Source organism: Puma concolor, chromosome A1 (genome assembly GCF_028749965.1).
Source record: "Puma concolor isolate L17-30 chromosome A1, mPumCon1.1.hap2, whole genome shotgun sequence".
Classification (NCBI taxonomy): Eukaryota; Metazoa; Chordata; class Mammalia; order Carnivora; family Felidae; genus Puma; species Puma concolor.
The window spans coordinates 205,434,464-205,456,335 of NC_141667.1; the positions used below are offsets into that span (position 1 = coordinate 205,434,464).

The following is a 21,872-nucleotide window of genomic DNA, read 5'->3' on the forward strand; positions in this document are numbered from 1 at the left end:
TGAGTTCGAGCCTCGCGTCAGTCTCTGTGCTAACAGCTCAGAGCCTGGAGCCTGCTTCAGATTCTGTGTCTCCCTCTCTCTGTCCCTCCCCCGCTTATTCTCTCTCTCTCTCTCAAAAATAAATAAACGTTAAAGAAAAAAATGAATAAAAAAAGAAAAAACCACGAACATCAATTTAGAGGTCAGAGGAGAATAATCTAGTAGCAGTTTGTCCATTGGCAGGAGGCTCTCAGAAAGGAAAGATAATATAAATCTAGGGATAGATTCAGGATTAGAACACAGCAGCTGGTTGAAACCATTCAATACAATGCTCACTGGCTCCTCTGCCATTTCATGGGCCGTCTTCAGCAAATGTTCTACATATGCCTCTGTATGCGCAGAACCCCAGCAGCTGGTGTGTTGAGGTAACAGGTGTGCAAACAATCCCCATATCTGTATTCTGACAACCAACTCCCACATCAGGCACCTACTAGCCCCAAAACTGAGAGCCTGACTCCAGCTGATACTCAAGGCAATCCCTTCACTCCTTCTTAGCCCTCATCTCCCATCTCAGCCCCAAGGAGCCTTAGACCTTCCCTGACCCATCAGTTTCCTCACCTCTTGCTTCCCCATCCTTGAGGGTAGGCAGAGCTAGGCACAGGTCACTGCAGTGTATATACACACACACACACACACACACACACACACACACACACACATTTTATATATATCTACATACAAAGTACATTTTATAAATAATACTTATTTTCATAAGTGATACCTATAAATATCTTAATCTATGCTCATATAAAAGTGTATTTGGTATTCTATTAGTATGTGCATAATTATTTGTAATAGCTTGAGTTTCAAAAAGCAACTAATACCGGTTATGTCCTATTACGGATGTCAGGTGTTAGTGAAATCAGAAGTTCTGTAAACATCCTGCTTCTGCTCTTAGTTTCTTAACTACTTTAACCTGTAGAGTAGTTCCTGGTACATAGTGACAGCTCAGCAAATATTAAATCACAAGGAATGGCCTAGAGGAAATACCGGACTTGGAGCTAGAATATCTAGATTCAAGTTTAGACCGATTCACTACAAATGTTCCTCAGCTATAATATGGGAATAATACCTCCCACTTGTCCCTGCTTTCCTCAGAGGGATATTGATGGCAGAAATAGTAATAGTTCCAGAAGCAGTAATAGTATCAGAAGAATTAGCTTTAGTAGCAAGAAGAGTGACAATACGAAGGTAGAAATTACATTTACTATATAAACAGTACATTGGAATAAATTCATTCATTCCCTTGATTGTACCAAGAACCATACAATTGGCTAGATACAGAGTCTTTACCCAGGGAGTCACCATCTAGCTGGAGGACAAAGTTGTGCATGCCAGGGAGATAACTACTCGTACACAAAGATATACAAGGATGTTTTCTGTTTTCCTTCTCAGGGTGAGATGCTATACCATGAACCTCAGGGAAAGATGGCTAGCCCCTTCAAAGTAGTTCTTTTTCATGCCATTTCCTGGAACAAATGTCTTATCTTAGGTAACTTTTTTCCTCTTGTATTTACCTAGGTCCTCTTTTGGCAGACCATTCATTGATGCACCGTACCAGGTGCTTTGCTAAACCCTGAATTTCAAAGAAAACAGAATCCCTCCCCTCAAGTAAAGAATTTTCCCCCATTGCCAGGAAAAGCAATAAGAACTTACCAAAGGGACCGCTTTGAAGATAGCTAAAAGCTCACTTTGAAATGAAGTCTCAATATCGAGAGGTGTAGTGTCATATCTGAAACTTGCCTTCAAATATTGCAGCAAGAAATACATGTGTACACAGAGAGAGAATGCAAATATGACAAAATGTTTAAAACAGTTGAATATTGAGAGTATAAGTTCATAATACTATTCTTTCAACTTTTCTATATGTTCAAAATATTTCAATAAATAGTGGGAGCTAATAAGAACAAAACGTATAATGGAGTTGGATCACCATGAGTTGAGGTACAGCTTCAAAACAGTCTGGCAGTATGAGCTGGGGGAAATTATTAACCTTTCTAGACCTCAGTTTCCCCATCTTGAAATGAAAATAATCTTTGAACCTATCAGGATGGGTTGTTATGAACATTAAATTGGATTACACATATCGAGCCCTTCTCCGAATGCTGACACTTAAGTAAAATAAATATTAGCTACTATTATTTTATTTTAAAGTAATACTTTTGTGAAATGGTGTAATCATTAAAATGTAGAAACCAGAAACAAAAAGAAAATACAAAAAAGAATAAATAGAACAGACTAGAGATCCAGAAAGTCCTTCTAAAAATATGTTTAAAAGTCTTTTCCCAACATTTTAACCACATGGCTGAGCTAATAGCAAGTCAAAGGAAATCTGCTGATGTCGGAAAAAAAGTAGAAAGGGTGTTTCCGGAGAGGTAAGCAAGATCTAGAGTGGGCGCTGCTCTGGGGGGATATGCTAACCTCTGGTGGTTTTGATGCTGAGTTTTAATGGTCCCATTAATGAGGGAAACAAAGGCAAGAGACATAGAGCTTAAAGTAAATCTCCTTACAGCTTGCTGCCCACTGATAGACACCTGGAACATGCAGAGCATGACCTTCCTCAAGGAACTCATGGCTGCCTTAGCGCCTAAATGTTCATGGTTCATTAAAACTGAAAGTAACCTTATCTTAACAGCAGCTAGCCCCTCAAAGTCCTGAAAGCCTTGCATCCAAAATTCCTTAGAAACTTACTTCATCTCTATCCCCCACCCCCCACAAACTTAAAAGTATATAATCAGTCACCCATCACAGCCCATCACAGGAGGCAAAGCCTAGGGCTTGCAAAATGCAAAATTTTATGGCAGAGACAAGTGAATGAAGTTAGGACTTCCATAAGGCAACAACAGCAGTAAGTGGTCTTCAGAAAAGCCCTGAGGGACAAAGTGAGATGGGGAAGTTACTTGCTTAGTTCTGAATGGAGCCCATACTCACATGCATTTAGAAATAGAAGCTCTATCCCTGGGTAGTCCAAAACCACAAGCTAAATTTTACTTGAAAATCTATTCACGTCGGTAGTACCTTCTAGCACCTGTGGAAACAAACACAATCCTATGTGAGAGAAGTTACTTTAAGCCCACACTTCAAAGAATTCCCAGACAGAATAACCCAGAGACATGAATTCATGATCAAAATTCATGGCACATGAAGACCAAGGTAACATGAGCAAAGGTCGACCTTAACAACAGACTACAGAATGTGATTCACAAAACTATGAGTTTGTTAAGATGAGTTTGATATATTAAGAAAAATAGTAAAAGTATGGCAATGGAATAAGACACTTTAGAAGGCCAAATTTTGACCTCTAGAAGTAAAAAAATAAAATTACATTAAAAATTCAATTATAGATTAAATAGCCAGATAGGACACAGCATGAACTGGGATATAGGTCTGAAGAAATTATCCAGAATTTACTATAGACAATCAAAGAGGTAGAAAATATCGACTATCATATGGAAAGAATAAAAAGAATAGAATAGAGGAAATATTCAAAGGGAAAAAAGACGGAAAACTTTCCAGAATTGGCAAGACTGGTCCTCAGATTCAGCAGCAAAGTGTCTGATGCAAAAACAAATGGAGATAAACCCACCTTAGGTTGTAACTGCTGAACACCAAAAGAGACTACCTGAAAAACATATAGGAAAAAAAGATCAATGGCATAAAAAAAAATTATAAAAACAATGAAAGATAACTTCAATAACCACAATGGAAGCCAGAGGAGAATGGATTTATGTTTTCAAAATGCTAAAAGAAAATAGCAAAAAATTACAAAAACAAGATAATTTTATTTAAAAAAAAATCAGTTGAGAAAAAAAAAAAAAAAACCTGAGAGTATTTACTACCAACAGAAACTACAAAGAATTTTCCAAAGGAGGAACATGAGTAAAAAGAAAAATCATCTCAGAAGGGAGGTCTAAGATGCAAGAAGAAATTCTGAGCTTCAAAAATGATGAACATGGGGGTAAATGTAAACAAATAGCAACCTTATAATTTAATAATCAGGAAAAATGTCTGCATTTTAAGGCTTTTAAAAAAAAGCAAAGTAAAACTAAAATACTGCAATGGTATAACACTCACACATTATTGACATGAGTGCTTTTTAGGACAAAAGTAATGACGTTAACGTTACACTTTGCTAAATTAAAAAAGGAACTTAAGAATTTTTAGTGAAACCACTAAATGAAAAGAAATGTAATATATAACTTCCTTACTTCATGGAGTTTCTTTTAAATGCAAAGAAATTTGTTTTTGTTTTTGTTTTTGTTTGTGAAATTTATTGTCAAATTGGTTTCCGTACAACACCCAGTGCTCATCCCAACAGGTGCCCTCAATACCCATCCCCCACCCACCAATCCCTCCCACCCCCCATCAACCCTCAGTTTCTTCTCAGGTTTTAGGAGTCTCTTATGTTTTGGCTCCCTCCCTCTCTAACCATTTTTTTTTCCTTCCCCTCCCCCATGGTCTTCTGTTAAGTTTCTCAGGATCCACATAGGAGTGAAAACATATGGAATCTGTCCTTCTCTGTATGATTTATTTCACTTATAAAATGCAAAGAAATTTGTATTAGGATCAATGGTCTAACAATAGCTAAAATACTCCTGGAAAAAAAAAAAAGACTGGAAGTATCTGTCCTTCTGGATATTGAGTTAGGCGCCAAGGTATTGACACAGGAATAAACAAACAAACAAAAACAAAGTATTCAGATACTAAAAGAGAAGTATTTTCAAACTGGATTAATTAAAAACATAGCCCAGTATATGCTGTTTCAACATCATACTGGAGTGTCTAATAATAACATTTAACACTTATTAGGCATACATGTACCAGGCACTTTACATGAATTAATTTATTTAATCCACACACAGTCCTATGAGGTGTACATTTTTGCCATTTTTGCCATTTTTATCCATTTTTCCAGTGAGAAAACTTGGGTTATATAGCTTGTCCATGGTTACACAGCAAGTTAGTAGCAGAGGTGGGTTGACCCAGAAAGACAGACTCCAAAATCCATGCTCTTAACCACCACATTATACTTTCCCAGCAAGCAAAATAGAAACAGAAATTTTAAAACAAGGGTTATAAAGGAAGAAACAAAACTGTCTCAGATGACAATTGTCTACATAGTTAACCCCCAAACATTTGCAGATAACATAGTAGAAATATTGAGTGTTTAGCAAAATTGATGGATATAATATCAATATATAAAATCCCATTTTATTTCAATAAACCAAGAGAAGTTAAGAAAGCATACTTTTAAAACAATCATTTAAAATAGCAACCAAAAGTAAGATGCTCAGTAGTGAATCTAACAAAATTTGTGCAAGGACTTTATTTAGAAAATAATTTTTTAATGTTTAAATATTAATGACCTAAATAAAGAGATATACCATGTTCATGGACAGAAACAAGCAGTATTAAAAGATATTAATCTTTTCAAAATGTTTTATAGATTCAATGCAATTGCCATAAAAATTCGAACAGTATTTTAAAAAAATTTTTTAATGTTTATTTTTTAGAGAGAGACAGATCGTGAGGGGGAGGGGCAGAGAGAGAGGGAGACACAGAATCCAAAGCAGACTCCAGGCTCTGAGCTGTCAGCACAGAGCCCAACGTGGGGCTTGAACTCAAACTGCAAGCTCATGACCTGAGCTGAAGTCAGATGCTTAACTGACTAAGCCATCCAGTCGCCCCTATCAGTATATTTTGTGGAACTTCCCAAACTGATTCTGAAATGTAGATCTGAAGATCAATGGTCTCAGGATAACTAAAACACTCCTGAAGGAAAAAATAAGACTGGGGGCATTTTTTTCTTATGGATACTGGCTTATTATAAAGCTAGAGCAATTTAGGCACCAACATCCTGACATAGGGGTAGACAAACCAATGAAACGGGATAGAGAGCCCAGAAATAGTCCATGTATATATAAAAGCCAAATATAAATTAGAGCTATCACACAGCTAAATAGACAAACAAACAAGAAAAAGGACTGAAAAGTCAAGCTGAAACAATTGTTACTCATATGGGGAAAAAATGGATTCAAATACTCACTTTGTCAATGATAAAAATCTATCCCAGGTGGATCAAAGACTTCAATATCAAAGGTACAACTTTTAGGGAAAAAATATCAGGGAATACCTTTATGGCTTCAGCATAAGAAAGAATTTCTTTTAAACAACTCAAAAAGCCCAAACTATAAAGAAAAGATAAATGAATTCAACTACACTTAAAGTAAGGACTTCTACACACACACACACACACACACACACACACACACACAGATGAACAATAAAGGTGGTAAAAGGTAAGTTACATTCTATGAGACTATATTTGCAACATGTATAACTGCTAAAAGGCTAGTGTCCAGAATATATAAGAAACTCCAACAAAGCAATAAGAAAACAACAATCCTTTATAAAAGTGGTCAAAGTACATCAACAGACATTTCACAGATAAGGAAACACAAGTGGCCATTAAAAGATAATTCAAACTCAGTGTTAATCAAGAGAAAGCAAAATGAAAACACAGTGATATGCCATTTTATTCTCATGAAATTGATAAAAATCTGAAAGTATTGACTAAGATATAAACCAAAAGAAATTCTGAGATAATAGTGAGTTTAAATTGGTGCAATTTGGAAAATAATTAGGCATTCTCTTGTAAAGTTGAACATAAGCATTCCTCATGACCTTGTGATTCTATATGAGTCTACATCTTTGGGAAATTTATATATTTCCACCAACAGATGTATCTAAAACTGTTCATAGGAGTATTATTTGTAATATCAAAAAACTGAAAAATAACCCAATCGTCCAAGTAGAATAGAGTGGGGAAAAAATCATGTGTCATACACCTCGCAATGGAATGCTATACAGCATGAAAAATAGATGAACTATACCTACATTCATCAATTCAGATGCATCTCAAGAGTTATACCGAGAGAAGAAAGCTAGACACATAAAAACATATAGTATAGGGGCGCCTGGGTGGTGCAGTCGGTTGAGCCTCCGACTTCAGCCAGGTCATGATCTTGCGGTCCGTGAGTTCGAGCCCCGCGTCAGGCTCTGGGCTGATGGCTCAGAGCCTGGAGCCTGTTTCCGATTCTGTGTCTCCCTCTCTCTCTGCCCCTCCCCCGTTCATGCTCTGTCTCTCTCTGTCCCAAAAATAAATAAACGTTGAAAAAAAAAAATTAAAAAAAAAAAAACATATAGTATAATCCCATTTATATAAAGGTCAAAAGTAAAATTCTATAATTTATTTCTTAGGGAAATATACTATGTGGTAAAAGCATTTTAAAAAGCAAGCCAATAATAACAAAAATTTGAATTCTAATTCCTTTCTGGAGAGGAGAGAAAGGAGATGAGATCATTGAGAGACATATAAGGACACTCAAAGTTGCTGTTTTGCTCCATTTATTAATGTACCTTCTTGTTCATTTTGTTGCTTTTTAAGATGTACAAATATCTTAAATATTCCTCTGTTTATGACCTATTTCTCCAAAATAAAAAATACAGACCATCTGAAAACATGTACTTTGACAATACTTTCCATGAGTATCACCTATGACTTAATACATCTAGCTCAGATTTCAATACAAACCATAAAAATTAAAATAAAAAAAAATAATGTGGGAAAAATTTACCCTTTGCAAAACACCCAACACATTTAAAGAATTATTATGATCATTTCAGTACTTTGTCCAACAGCTTGCATTAGGGACCGTTTACTGCTAGGGTAGAATAAGTTGGTAGAAGTTCTTTCACTGCAGACAGCCCCCTCATAGCAGGTGGCAGACAATTAGCACCACCAAATATGGGAAGAATTCCATGATATTTGATGATCATGAATGGTCACGTTATCTCCTTGTGATAGAGGCATTGTCTGCCCTGGCTGAACTTTCAGTCTATACAGTGGAATAGATCATAAACAAGGAAATGAGCCAATGAATTGTGAAGAGTACTGTTAATAAAATGAACAGGGTTCAGTAATAGAAAATAATAATAAACAGGTGTGTGGAAAGGATTCGATCCTACCAGGCTGACCAAAAGGAGCCTCTCTGAAGAGATGGCATAGAAGAGATGACCCGAGGGAAGGGAAAGGGACCCATTTAAAGAATATGACAGGGAGAGAATTGGCCCCAAGAGGAAGCAGGATTCCAAGGTACAGGAAGTACACCTACCAAGGCTGGAGAGGAGATTTTGGTCTCTGAGAACATAGGGGCTGAAAGGTAAAATGTTGAGAAAGTCAAGAGTGGGACTGCAAAAGCAGACTGGGACCAGATCACGCAGGGCCTTGAAGGCCATGCCAAGGAGGTCTGATTCTTTTTTCAAACATCACTAGAAAGAAATGGAAATGGTTACAGTGTAGAAGCCGCATGATTGAATTTCTGCTTTCAGAGATTGCTCTGACTGCTAATTAGTGAATAGTAGAAACAGGGAGACAGTTACTGTAGTCATGGTACATTGGAAGAGAAGGACGGGGTAGAACTAGGGTTGTAGCAGTGTTAGCAGAAATCAAGCGAACAGATTCAAGCTACATTTTACACATGAAATTAATAAGATGTGCTGCGAAATCAGTTGTGGGGGAAAATGATATAAAACTGGTATGTCAAAAATGTTCTCATTTGCTAAGGATGCACAGTTGTTTTGGTTATTTCAACTGATTTCTCTCTTCTTTGACAGAAGTTAGAAAACATAAAAGCAAAAACCTCCTGGGGCACCTGGGTGGCTCAGTGGGTTAAGTGCCAACTTCGGCTCAGGTCATGATCTCACGGTTTGTGGGTTGGAGCCCTGCATCAGGCTCTGCGCTGGCAGCTGAGAGCCCGGAGCCTGCTTCAGATTCTCTCTGCCCCTCCCACGATCACACTCGGTCTCTCTCTCTCTCTTAAAAATAAATAAACATTAAAGAAAATTTAAAAAAAAAACCTCCTGATTACTCATAACATTTGACCGCACTGCCCAAGCCACTCTCTGGCACACACATTCTCCCAGGGGAAACAGGTGGAACGATCACAAACATGTCAGTATGTCACCAACTCTTTCAATCATCTGTAAATGTATATAAAACTCTCTCTATATAAATAACATCTCATTATTGTGTTTGTTCTCCGGTCTCAAATTTCCATGAAGGTGGATGATTTGAAGCCTTTCGCTACACAGCCAACTCATCTGTGCCCCCCATTTCCAAACACAGGTGTGATACCCTGACCCCCAACTCCTGGAATAATAAAATAAGCTAATGCTTCCTGAGAGCTTACTAGGCAGCAGCCACTGCTCATAACACTTGTAAATGTCAACAAGTGAAATCCTCACTTCAGCCCTGAGAGAAAGTTACTCTTATTTTTCCCATTTACTGTACATGAATTCAAACGTGTTTACTGTTTCTGAAGCGTTAGGCTTTAGAAGGCAGCTCCTTCTGACTGACACCAAAGAGTGTGTTTTAAGCTGCTCAAATTGCACTTGAAGAATCTTAAATGTCTTTGCTGATTAATTGTGGTGAAAAGAGCCAATCAAAAATTTAGGAAACATACAAATATTGGGAAAACGAATCAATCTCTCGCCCAACAAAAGACTGAAAATAAGTGATTTCTCTATCACAAGGAGAGAAAAAGATGCAAGCAAATTTCAAGGAAATAAACTCTTTATTACCAAGTATTCCAAATGTTACAGAGTATATAGAATGAAACCAGACAGGATCCAAAGATCCCCCTTCAAATGGCGGGGGGGGGGGGGGGGGGGGGAGAATCTAACATCTGGATGTATAAAACTTAGCTTTCATTTCAGTTTTGTTTTGTTTTTTTCTCAGCTGTCACACTCTAAAACAGCTAACACTGAAATCTTTCTCGGCAGCTGTAAAATCCACGTGTGTTGACAGCTAGAGGAGATACAGCCTCTGGGGTGGAAGTCTCTCGCTTGCATTTAAGTACTAAGCCGGTAATGAATGGTTTAGAGTCATCCTAAGTCTGTAATGCGCAGTTTATGGTGGTTCTCAACCTCAGCTACACGTTAAAATCACCTGGGGTGCTTTCTTAAAATACTATCCCCAGAGATTTTTTTTTTTTTTTTGGCCGTTCTCAGGTTGGCCCTGGGAACCAGTAGCTTTTACAAATCCCTAGGAGATTCTAATGTACCACCCAAGCTTGAGAACCACTGCTTTGGACCCAAGCCTGTGGGCATTCTCTTGGCGACAACAGAGCCGTGCTCTTGGGTTTATCACTGCCCCAGAAGGTAAGAAAATCAGCAAGAAGCTAAAGGCATCTTCTGAATTAATACAGCCACGAGGAGCAAACACTGTGGTTACACCTCTCCCTCCCCTTCCTGCGCTGGCATTTGGAGGAACTGCTTACCAGCAACGCCCTCTGGGGAACTCAGCTGTCCATCAAGCTAGCCACTGCTGACAACTTCCTTCAGATTTATTTGCTTCAATATAACTTGTTAACACTCTGAGCATCAATAAACACTATAGTTTTCTTCATTGTAAGTGTGAATTTGCTAAGTATAGATTAGACAAGGAGAAGGCACCAAGTAGAGACATAGAGTACCTAGTATGTGTTGGACGTTTTGTATATTTTGCTTTTAATCCTTACAACAACCGTCTGAGGAAGGTATTTTTTATTTTGGTCCTCCAATGAGGAAACTGAAGTTCAGCGGGATTATTAAGTGATTTCTCAAGGTCACGGGGCTACTGAGAGGAACACTGGGGAGGAGATCCATTCGATTTTTTACTATACCACACTGCCCCCTAGGGCTGCAGGCGTCAATGGCAAGCAGGGGACGTTAAAAAAACTTGAAACGCCTGAAGGCTGGAAGCTTGAAATCCCCTGGTGGACGTAATTGGCTGTGATTGCTCTTTCCTCTGAACCCTTGGAGCCTTTTCTGTTGGTACCACTGGCTTAGCACTTAACTCTTGCCGCCTTTTGTTAATTGCCAGTTCATGTGCTTTCAGCTCATTGCCGTTACAAGCAAGCTCAGGCAGGGCAAAGACGATTCTTGATATTTTTAATCCACCTGAGAGCCTAAATTTGCCTTAGAGCAGAGCTCCTGTAACTGTATTGTACTTACGAATCACCTATAAACCTTGTTAGAAAGCAGATTCTAACAGACTGTTTGGGTGGGCCTGAGACTCTGTATTTCTAACGGGGATACCACCAGGGATACCAGTGCTACTGGGGAGAGGATCACACATGGAGCAGCAAGGAACTCATTATTCCAAATAAGTGGGTTTTTTAACTATAATTTTGAAACAAGCAGTAGTGGGTGTAGTTTAGTAAATTTTATTTCACCACATATTTTACTTCTTCAACAAAGTTGTCTCATTATCCTAATGAGACTGTCTACAATCGTTCCTTTCCCACTCAGTGAATCTTTGCAGATTGATTTGCTGATAGGTAGGACATCGCAACATGAAAAGATAACACCTACAAATTACCGTTGCATTTTTTATGAATAACGCAAAGAAACATTAGCTGGTTAATCAATGGTTTAAAACAAGGATGGTAATACACCCCTCTCGTCATTGCTCCTATTAGCTCAGGACCCCCTCCTGTGGGGCTGTGACATCCTTGGGGATGGCATGGTAATTAGGTTGCTTCTGATAGGAAAGCTGGAGGTAAGTCTAACTGTACTCTGAGTGAGACCAGTCATTAAGAACATCAGCTTCAGGGTCAGTAGAACCGAGTTCAAGCCCTTGCTAACTTTTTTACTTTTCAAAGCTCATTTCTTGTCCAGTACCACCCCAGAGCAAGACTTGTAACTCTGACTATCCCCAAAATAGTCCCAAGTTCAAATCATTAACGAGAAATATATTCATACACTCCATAGAAGAGCTTTTCTCATTCAAAAAATGAAGTATTTCAATATTGATTTTGTAGTCCAACACATAAAAAGGCTTTATGTTGTAGTTCATACAATAAAACATTATAAATCCTTAAATATACCTTATCACGGTTTAGAAAAGGACATCTTTCTGACATTCACTTCTGTGCCTTCCCACCCCCAACGCACAAACACACATCCTGCTATTATGGAACAGTGCTTTACATGGATATAACTGTATGCCTCAGGCAGCCTCAGTTTCCTCAGCTATAAAAGGGAACTAATAATTCTTTATAGGTGTCTATGAAGGTTAGACGCATATCTCCCTTCAAAACTCCCTAGCAACCCCAGCCAGCAGGTCTCTCTAGACCATTTCCCCCCATGCACCCCTCTAACCTCCATCTTACCAGCCATACCCCCCAACTTTCTATGTCCCTTTTTAGAGTGATTTGCTGGTCTCTTGGCTTTTCCAGCTGGAATCCAATCCTTTAGATGACAGTGGAGAGTTAGACATAGCAAATAAATAATTTCACACACACACAGTCAGTTCTCTCTAAATATTTATTAAATTAATTAATGGCTGGCCTTCCTATAAGCCAGGAAACCCCAGGGGATCCTCAATATTGAGTTCCAGAAAATCTATTAGAAAAATTAGAGGTGGAAATATTAAGAAGTTTCAGATATCTATATCCCTCTTCATTGGATTTTTTCCAGCCCCTTTTCACAAGGAGAAAAGAACAAATCAAAGGCAACACCAATTTTTGATGGAATCTCAGACATAGTGCTTTAGCAAGGACATCAGGATGTCAGAAATGCTGTTTGATAGCACCTAGAGCTCACATCTCCCTATGGCAGTCTTAAAAATGTATTTAGAAACATAAGAAATGCCCAGCCCCATAAAATCCATGTGATTCACTTAATACACACTTAAGCTGTCACATGGGTGAATTGAGGATATTATTACTTCAAATATAGGTTTGTTACAAAGAGTAACGGAAATGGCATGTATGTTTCTTATCCTGGCAGTTAACACTTAGTAGATATTTAGTAAATGTTCCATTCCAGCTTATCTGGGTAGCGATTTTCATCACAAGTGTGCAGGAAGGAAGGTAGCGAATGCGTAGCCAACATCTGTGTTTGGTGAACTTAAAAATATAGAAAGCTCTGACCATGTCAAACAGTTTATATGTTGGGCAACCTTAGCTCTTGTAGCCTTCCAAAATCTTACGAAAGGAGGTTTCAAGTTCTAAAAAGTATAGTTGTCCATGTACAATCAACTTGCATTTTATGGCCAGGAAAGAGGGAATAATAAAAACAATGTGATGATAGAAAGTCTCATCACTACAAAAAAAAACTTCATAAGAAGAGATCAAATCATAGCACCAGATAACAGGCAGTCTAGTAAATCAGTGACATTAAAATAACTATAAAAGAGGGGTGCCTGGGTGGCTCAGTCGGTTAAGCGTCCGACTTCAGCTCAGGTTATGATCTCACGATTCATGAGTTCGAGCCACATGGGCTCTGTGCTAACAGCTCAGCACCTGGAGCCTACTTCTGGTTGTGTGTGTGTCTCTCTCTGCCCCTCCCCTGCTTGCACTCTGTCTCTCTCTCTCAAAAATAAATAAACATCTTAAAAAATTAAAATAACCATAAAAGAAAATCTGAAAAAAATCCTTACCTAAGGAAAAACTGAGAACAAGGAAATAATGACGATTAATTGAATAAAATTTAAGCTATAAACTTAAGATAGACAAACAAGATATCTTCACCAGAGAGAAATTTTTCTTAAAGTCATATAAAGTCATATAAAGAGTACCTGCACACAAAACCTGTGGCAAGATATCAGAGCTAAATGATTGTATGGCAAACCAAAAACACAACACAAGACAAAACAAGAAAAGACCGCAAGATACTTTACGTTACATATTTATTTAGCAATGAAATCACCTTTTCTATGTCTCTTAGGGACTCTCAAGTATTCAAGAAGCAATTGCCCTTAAAGTACTAGCTGAAAATCTATCCAATACTTCATTAATTGAATTATATGCAGTAAAATCTAGGGACTACAGTGAACACATTCAGGCAGTGTGCTCAGTACAAAATCTAGTACATGCGATTAACATTTCTAAGGCCAGAAAGAAAGCCCATGGGAATGAAGGTAATTTCCAGATTTTATCCACGTGTGGAACATGTCACACTACCTCCTCTCCTGGAGGTTTCTGAGGAATGCATTTTATTCCAGTTGCAGCCGAAGGCATGTTAGAACTTCTCAGACAATGTGTACTCTATACCTCTGTCTCCCCTGCGTGTTGGACGTGATTCCTTAAGAACCTATATAAATGATCATGCTCAGGGATATCTTCTGTCTTCCTTTTCCTTTTCCTTTTTGTTTTTGTTTTTGTTTTTTTTTTTCAAGTTCACATGCCCATATTCCTGTTGATTATCTTACTAATGCTATAACTTTAATAAGCCGCCATCACCACCTAAAAACCTGCGGAGTCTATTAAAACACATTCTTGGGGTGCCTGGGTGGCTCAGTCGGTTGAGCGTCTGACTTCGGCTCAGGTCATGATCTTACAGTTTGTGAGTTTCAGCCCCCGCATCGGGCTCTGTGCTGACAGCTTAGAGCCTGCAGCCTTTGTGGATTCTGTGTCTCCCTCTCTCTGCCCCTCCCCCACCAGTGCTCTGTGTCTCTCTCTGCCTCTCAAAAATAAATAAATGTAAAAAATATATATATATTTAAACATTCTCAAATCTTGAGCTGAGAAAGAGAAGTACTAGCTAAACATCAGTAAGGACTGTTGTTGCAAAATATCAGAGACATACCAGCAGTCACCCATATTTTCTATTGAAAAATGAAACACTTAAAAGAGCAAATGTTAGCCCTAGTACGGCAAGTACGTTGAGTGAAACCAGCATAGAAACGGGAGAGGGCTCATCTCAAACTCAATTCCCAAATAAGGATGGGGAATCGTGCCGTTGACTTCAGAACAGAGCTCATGACCCTCCAGAGCAGTTAGTCACTTGCGTGGCAAATTCCAAAAATTTCCAGAAAATTATCCTCATCCCAGCCACATCACATAGCCATATCTACCAGAAATGCACGTCTCTTGGATGATGGTTGCAATTGCTATTATCTTCAGGGCTGCTTTTGTCGGTTTCCGGTTGTTGTCCTCCACTTGAATGAGAGTGGTATTAGAAAGGTAATGCTTCGGACCTTGTGTAGTAGCGGGATCTAAATTTATCTGTCCCTTTCTCAAGAGCTGCAGTGGTGAAAAGATGGAATGAAGAGTGTAGGAGGACAGAAAGGCCCAGGGGGAGAGAAGGAGCAGGAGGGGGGCACTAATGACTCCAAAGACTGAATTTACCTAAGGCTGCAGCAGGGCAAACATTTGTTTAATGAAATCATACATAGAACAAAAACACAAAACAAAACAAAAAACCACCACCACCACCAACAAAAACATTTGAAACAGATAAGCCTAGAGCTGTTCTGATTGCTGTTACAGTTGGAGCCTGGACCTCTGCCCACTGTCCTTTCCTTCCAGTCGCCCGTGTAGTTCCGAAGGTGCTAGGGTTCCAGGAAAGATGCTTTGAAAACCACTGGCCCATTGGAAGTTGATATAGTGAAAGCTATCATCTCTGATGTAAGAACCGTTCCTTCCTTTACACCTGTAATTATACAGCGGCGACGCATAGACCATTGGCACCATTCAAGGGCAGTTCCGAGCCCCCACCACACACAGCGCCCAGCCCCCCAACCCCCTTCAGGAGGAGTTGCCGTGGGAGCAGCAGCCGGCGGGCGTCAGAAAGGTAAACTGAGTCCCAGGCGGCTGAGCTACGAACCGCCTATCCCTGAGCTAGAGGCGACGTGCCACCACCCCAGTCACCCCACTTCTGTGTGTCCTTCCACGCCCAGGTCGAAAAGCCTGGGAGGGCCGCTGAGCGAACCCCGGAGCAGGAGCCAGTCCGAGCCCAGGGCGCCACCACCGCAGGAGCAATGTGCAACAGCGTCGCTTTCGTGGCCTGCTCACCACGAAACCCGGGGGGTGGCCTGCTCACCACTTTCGTGGCCTGCTCACCACTTGGACCCGGGACTGTCCAAGTTCCCGGGATGCAGAATAACACAGCCCATCCAGAAGAACTAGTCACAAAACTAAAACACATCGGGAAAGGCTCCTTTGGAGAAGTTTTCAAAGGAATTTGATACCGCACCCAGCAGGTGCTTGCTATCAAAGTCCCAGACCCCGAGGGAGCGGAAGAAGAAACTGCAGGCGTTCAGCAAGAAATCGCTGTTTTGAGTCAGCGTGACAGCTCATATGTAACAAAATGCTATGGAGCATATTTAAAGCGTTCAAAATTAACAATGGAATACCCGGGTGGTGGTGGTTCATCCCTGACTCTTCCTCAAGCTGGTCCATTTGATGAGTGCCAGATCGCTACCCTGCTAAAGGAAATGTTGGAAGGTCTGCACTATCTCCGTTCAGAAAAGAAAATTCACTGAGACATAAAAAGCTGCCCACATCTTGCTGTCAGAACAAGGAGATGTTAAACCTGCTGACTTTGGAGTTACTGTCCAGCTGACAGATACACAAATTAAAAGAAATACCTTTGTGGGAACACCATTTTGGATGGTTCCTGAACTTCTTCAACGGTGGGTTTATAACTCAAAAGCTGACATTTGGTCATTGGGAATGACTGCTATTGAACCATCCAAGGCAGAGCCACCTAACTGTGATGTGCGTCCAATGAGAGTTCTGTTTCTTATTCCAAAAAATATCCCCCAACTCTTGTTGGAGACTTTACTAAGTCCTTTAAGGAGTTTATTGATGCTTGCCTGAACAAAGAACCATGATTTTGTCCTACAGCTAAAGAACTCCTGAAACACAAATTCATTGTAAAAAAAAATTCAAAGAAGACGTCTTATTTGACAGAACTGATAGATCAGTTTTAGGGATGGGAGGCAGAAGGGCACAGTGATGATGAAACTGATGCTGAGGGCTCTGATTCAGAATCCACCAGCAGGGAAAAAAATACTCCTGCTGAATGGAGCTTTACCAGCATGTGAAAGAAGCCCAATCCAAAGAAGCAAGATCTTGCACAGACCCTGAGCCATTGGTCTATGGTAATCACACCTGCATTTGCTGAACTTAAACAGCAGGATGAGAATAACGTTAGCAGCAATCAGGCAGTTGAAGAACTCCAGAAACATATTGCTGTGGCAGAAGCCGCCTGTCCTGGCATCACAGATAAAAAGGTGAAGAAATTAATTGAAAAATTTCAAAAGCATTCAGCAGATGGATTCCTTGAAGGGACTCCTTATTATTGGCGTCTACTTCATACAGACGCAGAGAAACCCACCAAAGCTACTTCAGCCTTAACAAGGCTTAACTCATGAGCCCTGTGTGCCTTTTGGATCTTGGCAGCATCAAAGATCTGGGAGAAGCCATTCAACTACCTTGTGAGAGTGTTTATCATGTTATATATTTTTAAAAATTTTTTCAATGTTTATTTTTTGAGAGAGAGACAGAGCATGAGCAGGCCAGGGGTAGAGAGAGGAAACACAGAAACCGAAGCAGGCTCCTGGCTGTGAGCTGTCAGCACAGAGCCCAACGTGGGGCTCGAACTCACAAACCGTGAGATCGTGACCTGAGCCAAAGGCGGACACTTAACCAACCAACAGAGCCACCCAGGTGCCACTTTATCATTTTATATTTTAAAGAGATTACTTTGTAAGGAATAACTTCTAATACTATGGTTTCCCCTGTATTCTACTAAATGTTGAGAGACAGTTTTGCTTTTAGGTACCATTATTACTTAAGTGACTGGCATGAAAACCTTTCCTGTTTTGATCTTTAGTTAACTGTATGCACACAGGTCTTTCAAAGTCATCCTAAATATTCGACTTTTGTAACCCATCAAGCTGCAAAATGCTTTTTTAAAAACATGAGCATATTCTAAAAATGACTATTGGTGGGGAGATGGAAACAAGTCTTACCTTCTTAAACAGAGGTTTTTCATAAGCTCTTGGAAACGAAACCTGGAAAAGTATTGACTCTTCTACGAAGTTGGTATGATATTCCAGGCAGCTCAATGACAATCATATTTGAGAACCCTGTGTTTGAAGCATTTACAGGCAACAGAGCTACCTCTTGGTGTGTGGTATTTACCTTCTCTTTTAGAAGAGGCAATTAACCCTTATTTAACACGGTTGGAAATTTAAAGCAATGCTAATTAGCCATGGATGGGGTTTTGGCAATACTGAAGAAATTAGTCAGGCTTCATTTTTAAAAACTTCAACTCATATTACATATTATATACCTGGATTTGGGAAGCGTAATAAAAGCTGATAATCATATGATTAAATACCTGATCAACAGGTATAGAATATACTCATAGCAGCATATTTTTTCATGGTAGTAAAATGTCCTATAAACTATTTATACATTTTTGTTCTTCATAATTACCCAGTACATAAGTATCATTTGTTCATATGAAAATAACCATAGGGCAGGCTGATCTCTGCCCAAAGTTAGGTTAGACGGTATAGTTAATTTTCAGTTATATTTATGGTACTGTAACGTGGGTAATACCTTTTCATTTTTAAGCCCAGTATGTATATTATGCCTGCCTAAGTTCTGAACTGGGGCTGTATTTCATTAGTTATAGAATTATTGATATTAATTAGTTTTGATAGTTAATGTTTGGATCTGCACAGTTTTGTCTTGTCACAGAAGTCATTTTTAAAAATCTGAATAATTGCCAAATATTAGAAGAAAAATGTTCTTCAAGAATATAATTTTTAGTCAAAGTGGCCATTACCTCCTCTTTTTCTGTAATAATACAGACATTTGAATAATCTGTGGTTGTGTCATATACCAAGAAATTTCTTTTCAGTGGTGCCTATAACAATTACTTTTAACACATTATATTTTGAAGTGATAGTTCAGTTAAAATGTTCACCTGCTATGTAACTGAAACTGAATTTCAGTTTGTAATCTATAGAAATCTGGAAATAATTTTGCAACTCATCTCATGGATGAAATGAATATTTTTGTAAAAGTAAATTCTACAAATTTATAAATTGATTATTTGAAACTTTACAGCTGTGTCATGGGTAGGAATTGTATTGCTTATTAATTATTATTGTTATTAGTCCTGTAAACTGTTTCTAGATGAAGCATACTCCAGGGTTTTGGGAGGTTTAAAAATAGATATTTAAATTTCAAAAAAAAAAAACCCTATGATCAAAGTTTTATGATTTCGGGTGTTAGTTTCTGAACCGATAGTTGGGAGGATGAACACAGAAAAGAAAGGTTTGATAGTTGTTTTTCAGCCAGATTCTCTGTACTATTATCCTCTGTACTATTAACATGCCTGTTTTCAAATACACAGTGCTAACTTAAACAAAGGTAAGGGGGCGCCTGGGTGGCTTAGTCGGTTAAGCGTCCGACTTCGGCTCAGGTCATGATATCACGGTCCGTGAGTTGGAGCCCCGTGTGGGGCTCTGTGCTGACAGCTCAGAGCCTGGAGCCTGCTTCGGATTCTGTGTCTCCCTCTCTCTCTGACCCTCCCCCATTCATGCTCTGTCTCTCTCTGTCTCAAAAATAAATAAACATTTAAAAAAATTTTTTTAAAACAAAGGTAAGTAGGGTCAGGCAGTCTCTCATATCCATGCACGGAGGTACTCCTCATCTCAGATGCTAAAGAGCTATAGAAACCCAGTCATTCCCTTCTTCGTATATCCTGTTGCTGCTTCTTTCTTGCTGCAGGTGGGCTTATTCTACTCTAACTCCATGTTAAGGAAATGGCCGCTCTAACTCCTGATCTATGTCTCTGTATATGAAACCAGCCAGATTCCCAAACTAGGTGTATTAGAAAGTACTTTGCTCAGCCCAGCTGGAGTTGAGCACCTCCAATCCCATCAGGATAATCCAGCTGATAACTCTGCAGGGTTGTAAGGCAACTTTCAGAAAAGAGAGCAGGGTGCTGGTCAGACTAATGATAGCTACCCAGCGCCCCCTTCCTGGAAGCCTGTGCTCCCTGACATAGCAGTGATGTGCTGGACCGGCTTGTACCAGTTAGCAAGAGCCGATTCTACCTATCACCTCCCAACTCTGTGTTCAATGATGTCATATTGGTAGCTTGAAATCAACCACGGTAGGCATATTTATACCACGCAAACTGGCAAAAGCTATAAATCAGGGATATCTTTTATTTCAGAAAGTCCCTTTATGAGCACCACACCATCACACAAGTCTCCATATTTGTGATGTTGGAGACAGTCACGTTAACATGGACTCACACACTGTGAAGCTCTGCAGAAAGCCTTAGTATCCTCTTCCTCACAAGTTTAGTCCTCTAGAAGGAACCCAGTAGACCTGTTCACTCAGGTGTGCTTATATGATGAAGAAAGCAAATAAAGCAAGACATAGGCATCACCATGGGCCAAATGCAGTATACCTCTGATTCTACACAAAGCCTTGTTTTCTCCTATACTTATTACAGGGTCAGACATAGATAAGAATGATCTTGAAGATTATCCACATTCTTGGTAAAAATAGAAAAACAGCAAATGAAGAACTCTAATGCAGAAGATGTGAAGAAATGGTAGAAAGAGGTTAGAAGAGCACTTCTTGGAATACAGTAGGGGTTCAATAAGTATTTTGGAAAGGAGGAAGAGAAGAAAGGAAATGGGAAAGGGGTGGGGGTACAGCCGTCAATCAAAGGAAACAGTCCTCCACTGAGAGTAGAAGCAAATGGTCTATTAACTGATAAATACAAAAGCATTCATTCAACACATTGTATCAAGTGCTGAACCTGTGACAGGTCTGGGTGCACAATGGTTAGTAGGACAGGGTCCCTGCCTCAGGCACTGTGCAATTCAGTGGAAGAGAGACTCAAATAAATCATCGTCTCAACGTTGGTACATATGATGATTAGATAACCGTGAGGTGCTGAAGGAGACCATAGAGAAGCTTTCATCCCAAATCTGGGAGTCAGAAAAGACTTCCCAGAAAGGGAACATATAAACCAAGCCCTGAAGAACACATAAAAGCTTCACAAATGAATAGGATGAAGCAAAGGGAAATTCAGATGGAGGGGAACATTTATAAAATGGGTTTGGTGGTAAAGAGAAATAGGCAATCGTGAGTCTGAAGGAAGTTCAGACTGGTTGAGTATAGGCAAGAGAGTAAACTGAAGAGCTACACCACACCCGGTCATGGAGGCTTTCAGGCGTACTTGGAATTGGACTTTAAGGACAAAAGGGAGTTACGGAGAGGGATCTAAAGAAGAGAACGCTTTAGAAAAATCACTCAAATTAGTTCTTTTCTTCACCACCACCACTTTTTTCTCTCAACAGGATTGATACCACAACCCCCAGCTGGTCTCCATGACTCCCCTCCATCCCACCTCCCAACTATTTTCCACAGGGAAAGTAGAGAGACCAGCTGGTGGTTGTAACATCAATGCTGTTGAGAGAAGAGCAATGTGGAGGTAATGAGAAGTTTGAGAGTTACTTAGGGGATAAAGTCAGCAGGATTGGATGATTACCAGACCTTGGGGGATGAAGGAGAGACAGTCACTAAGAGAGACTCCAAGATTCCTGACCTGGGCAGGCGGCCAGATGGTGGTGCTATTGAATATAAGAAGGAAATGAAAGAAAAACAGGTTTAGCAGGGTGTATCAGGAGTTTAATTCTGGGGTGCTGTGGGGCATCCTGAGAGAGATGTATAGTAGGCAATTAATTAGAAAAGCATATGAGAGGGATTACCATGATTTACAATTTTTTACATGTTGGGTTATGAGAGAGTCGATAACATTGCTTTTCCCCATCCAAGCTAGCAATCAAATGAAACCTGGCCATGAGCAGACAGAAGCAAAATATCACCTTTGATTATAGATACATGCCATGTTTGTGTGAAAGGATTTCAATGGAACCAGAGGATATGAGATGTAGCATCTCACACATGTGCCCTCAGGATAATGGAATTTAAGAACCAAGAGACTGACTTTCATTAAGT

At 39.5% G+C, this 21,872-nt stretch overlaps 1 protein-coding gene across 1 annotated transcript in view; it reads left to right on the forward strand.

Annotated features, from left to right (window-relative positions):
- Positions 1-17,306, forward strand: part of LOC147584724 (uncharacterized) — a 36,282-nt gene extending 18,976 nt beyond the window's left edge. The window contains 8 exon segments of the mRNA XM_086717477.1: positions 10,111-10,260; positions 11,392-11,420; positions 11,562-11,641; positions 13,813-14,005; positions 15,566-15,660; positions 15,767-16,357; positions 16,359-16,623; positions 16,626-17,306. Of these exon segments, the coding sequence (XP_086573603.1) occupies positions 10,111-10,260; positions 11,392-11,420; positions 11,562-11,641; positions 13,813-14,005; positions 15,566-15,660; positions 15,767-16,357; positions 16,359-16,623; positions 16,626-17,245 (2,023 nt within the window). The 3' untranslated portion in view covers positions 17,246-17,306.
- Positions 17,307-21,872: the final 4,566 nt, after the last annotated feature.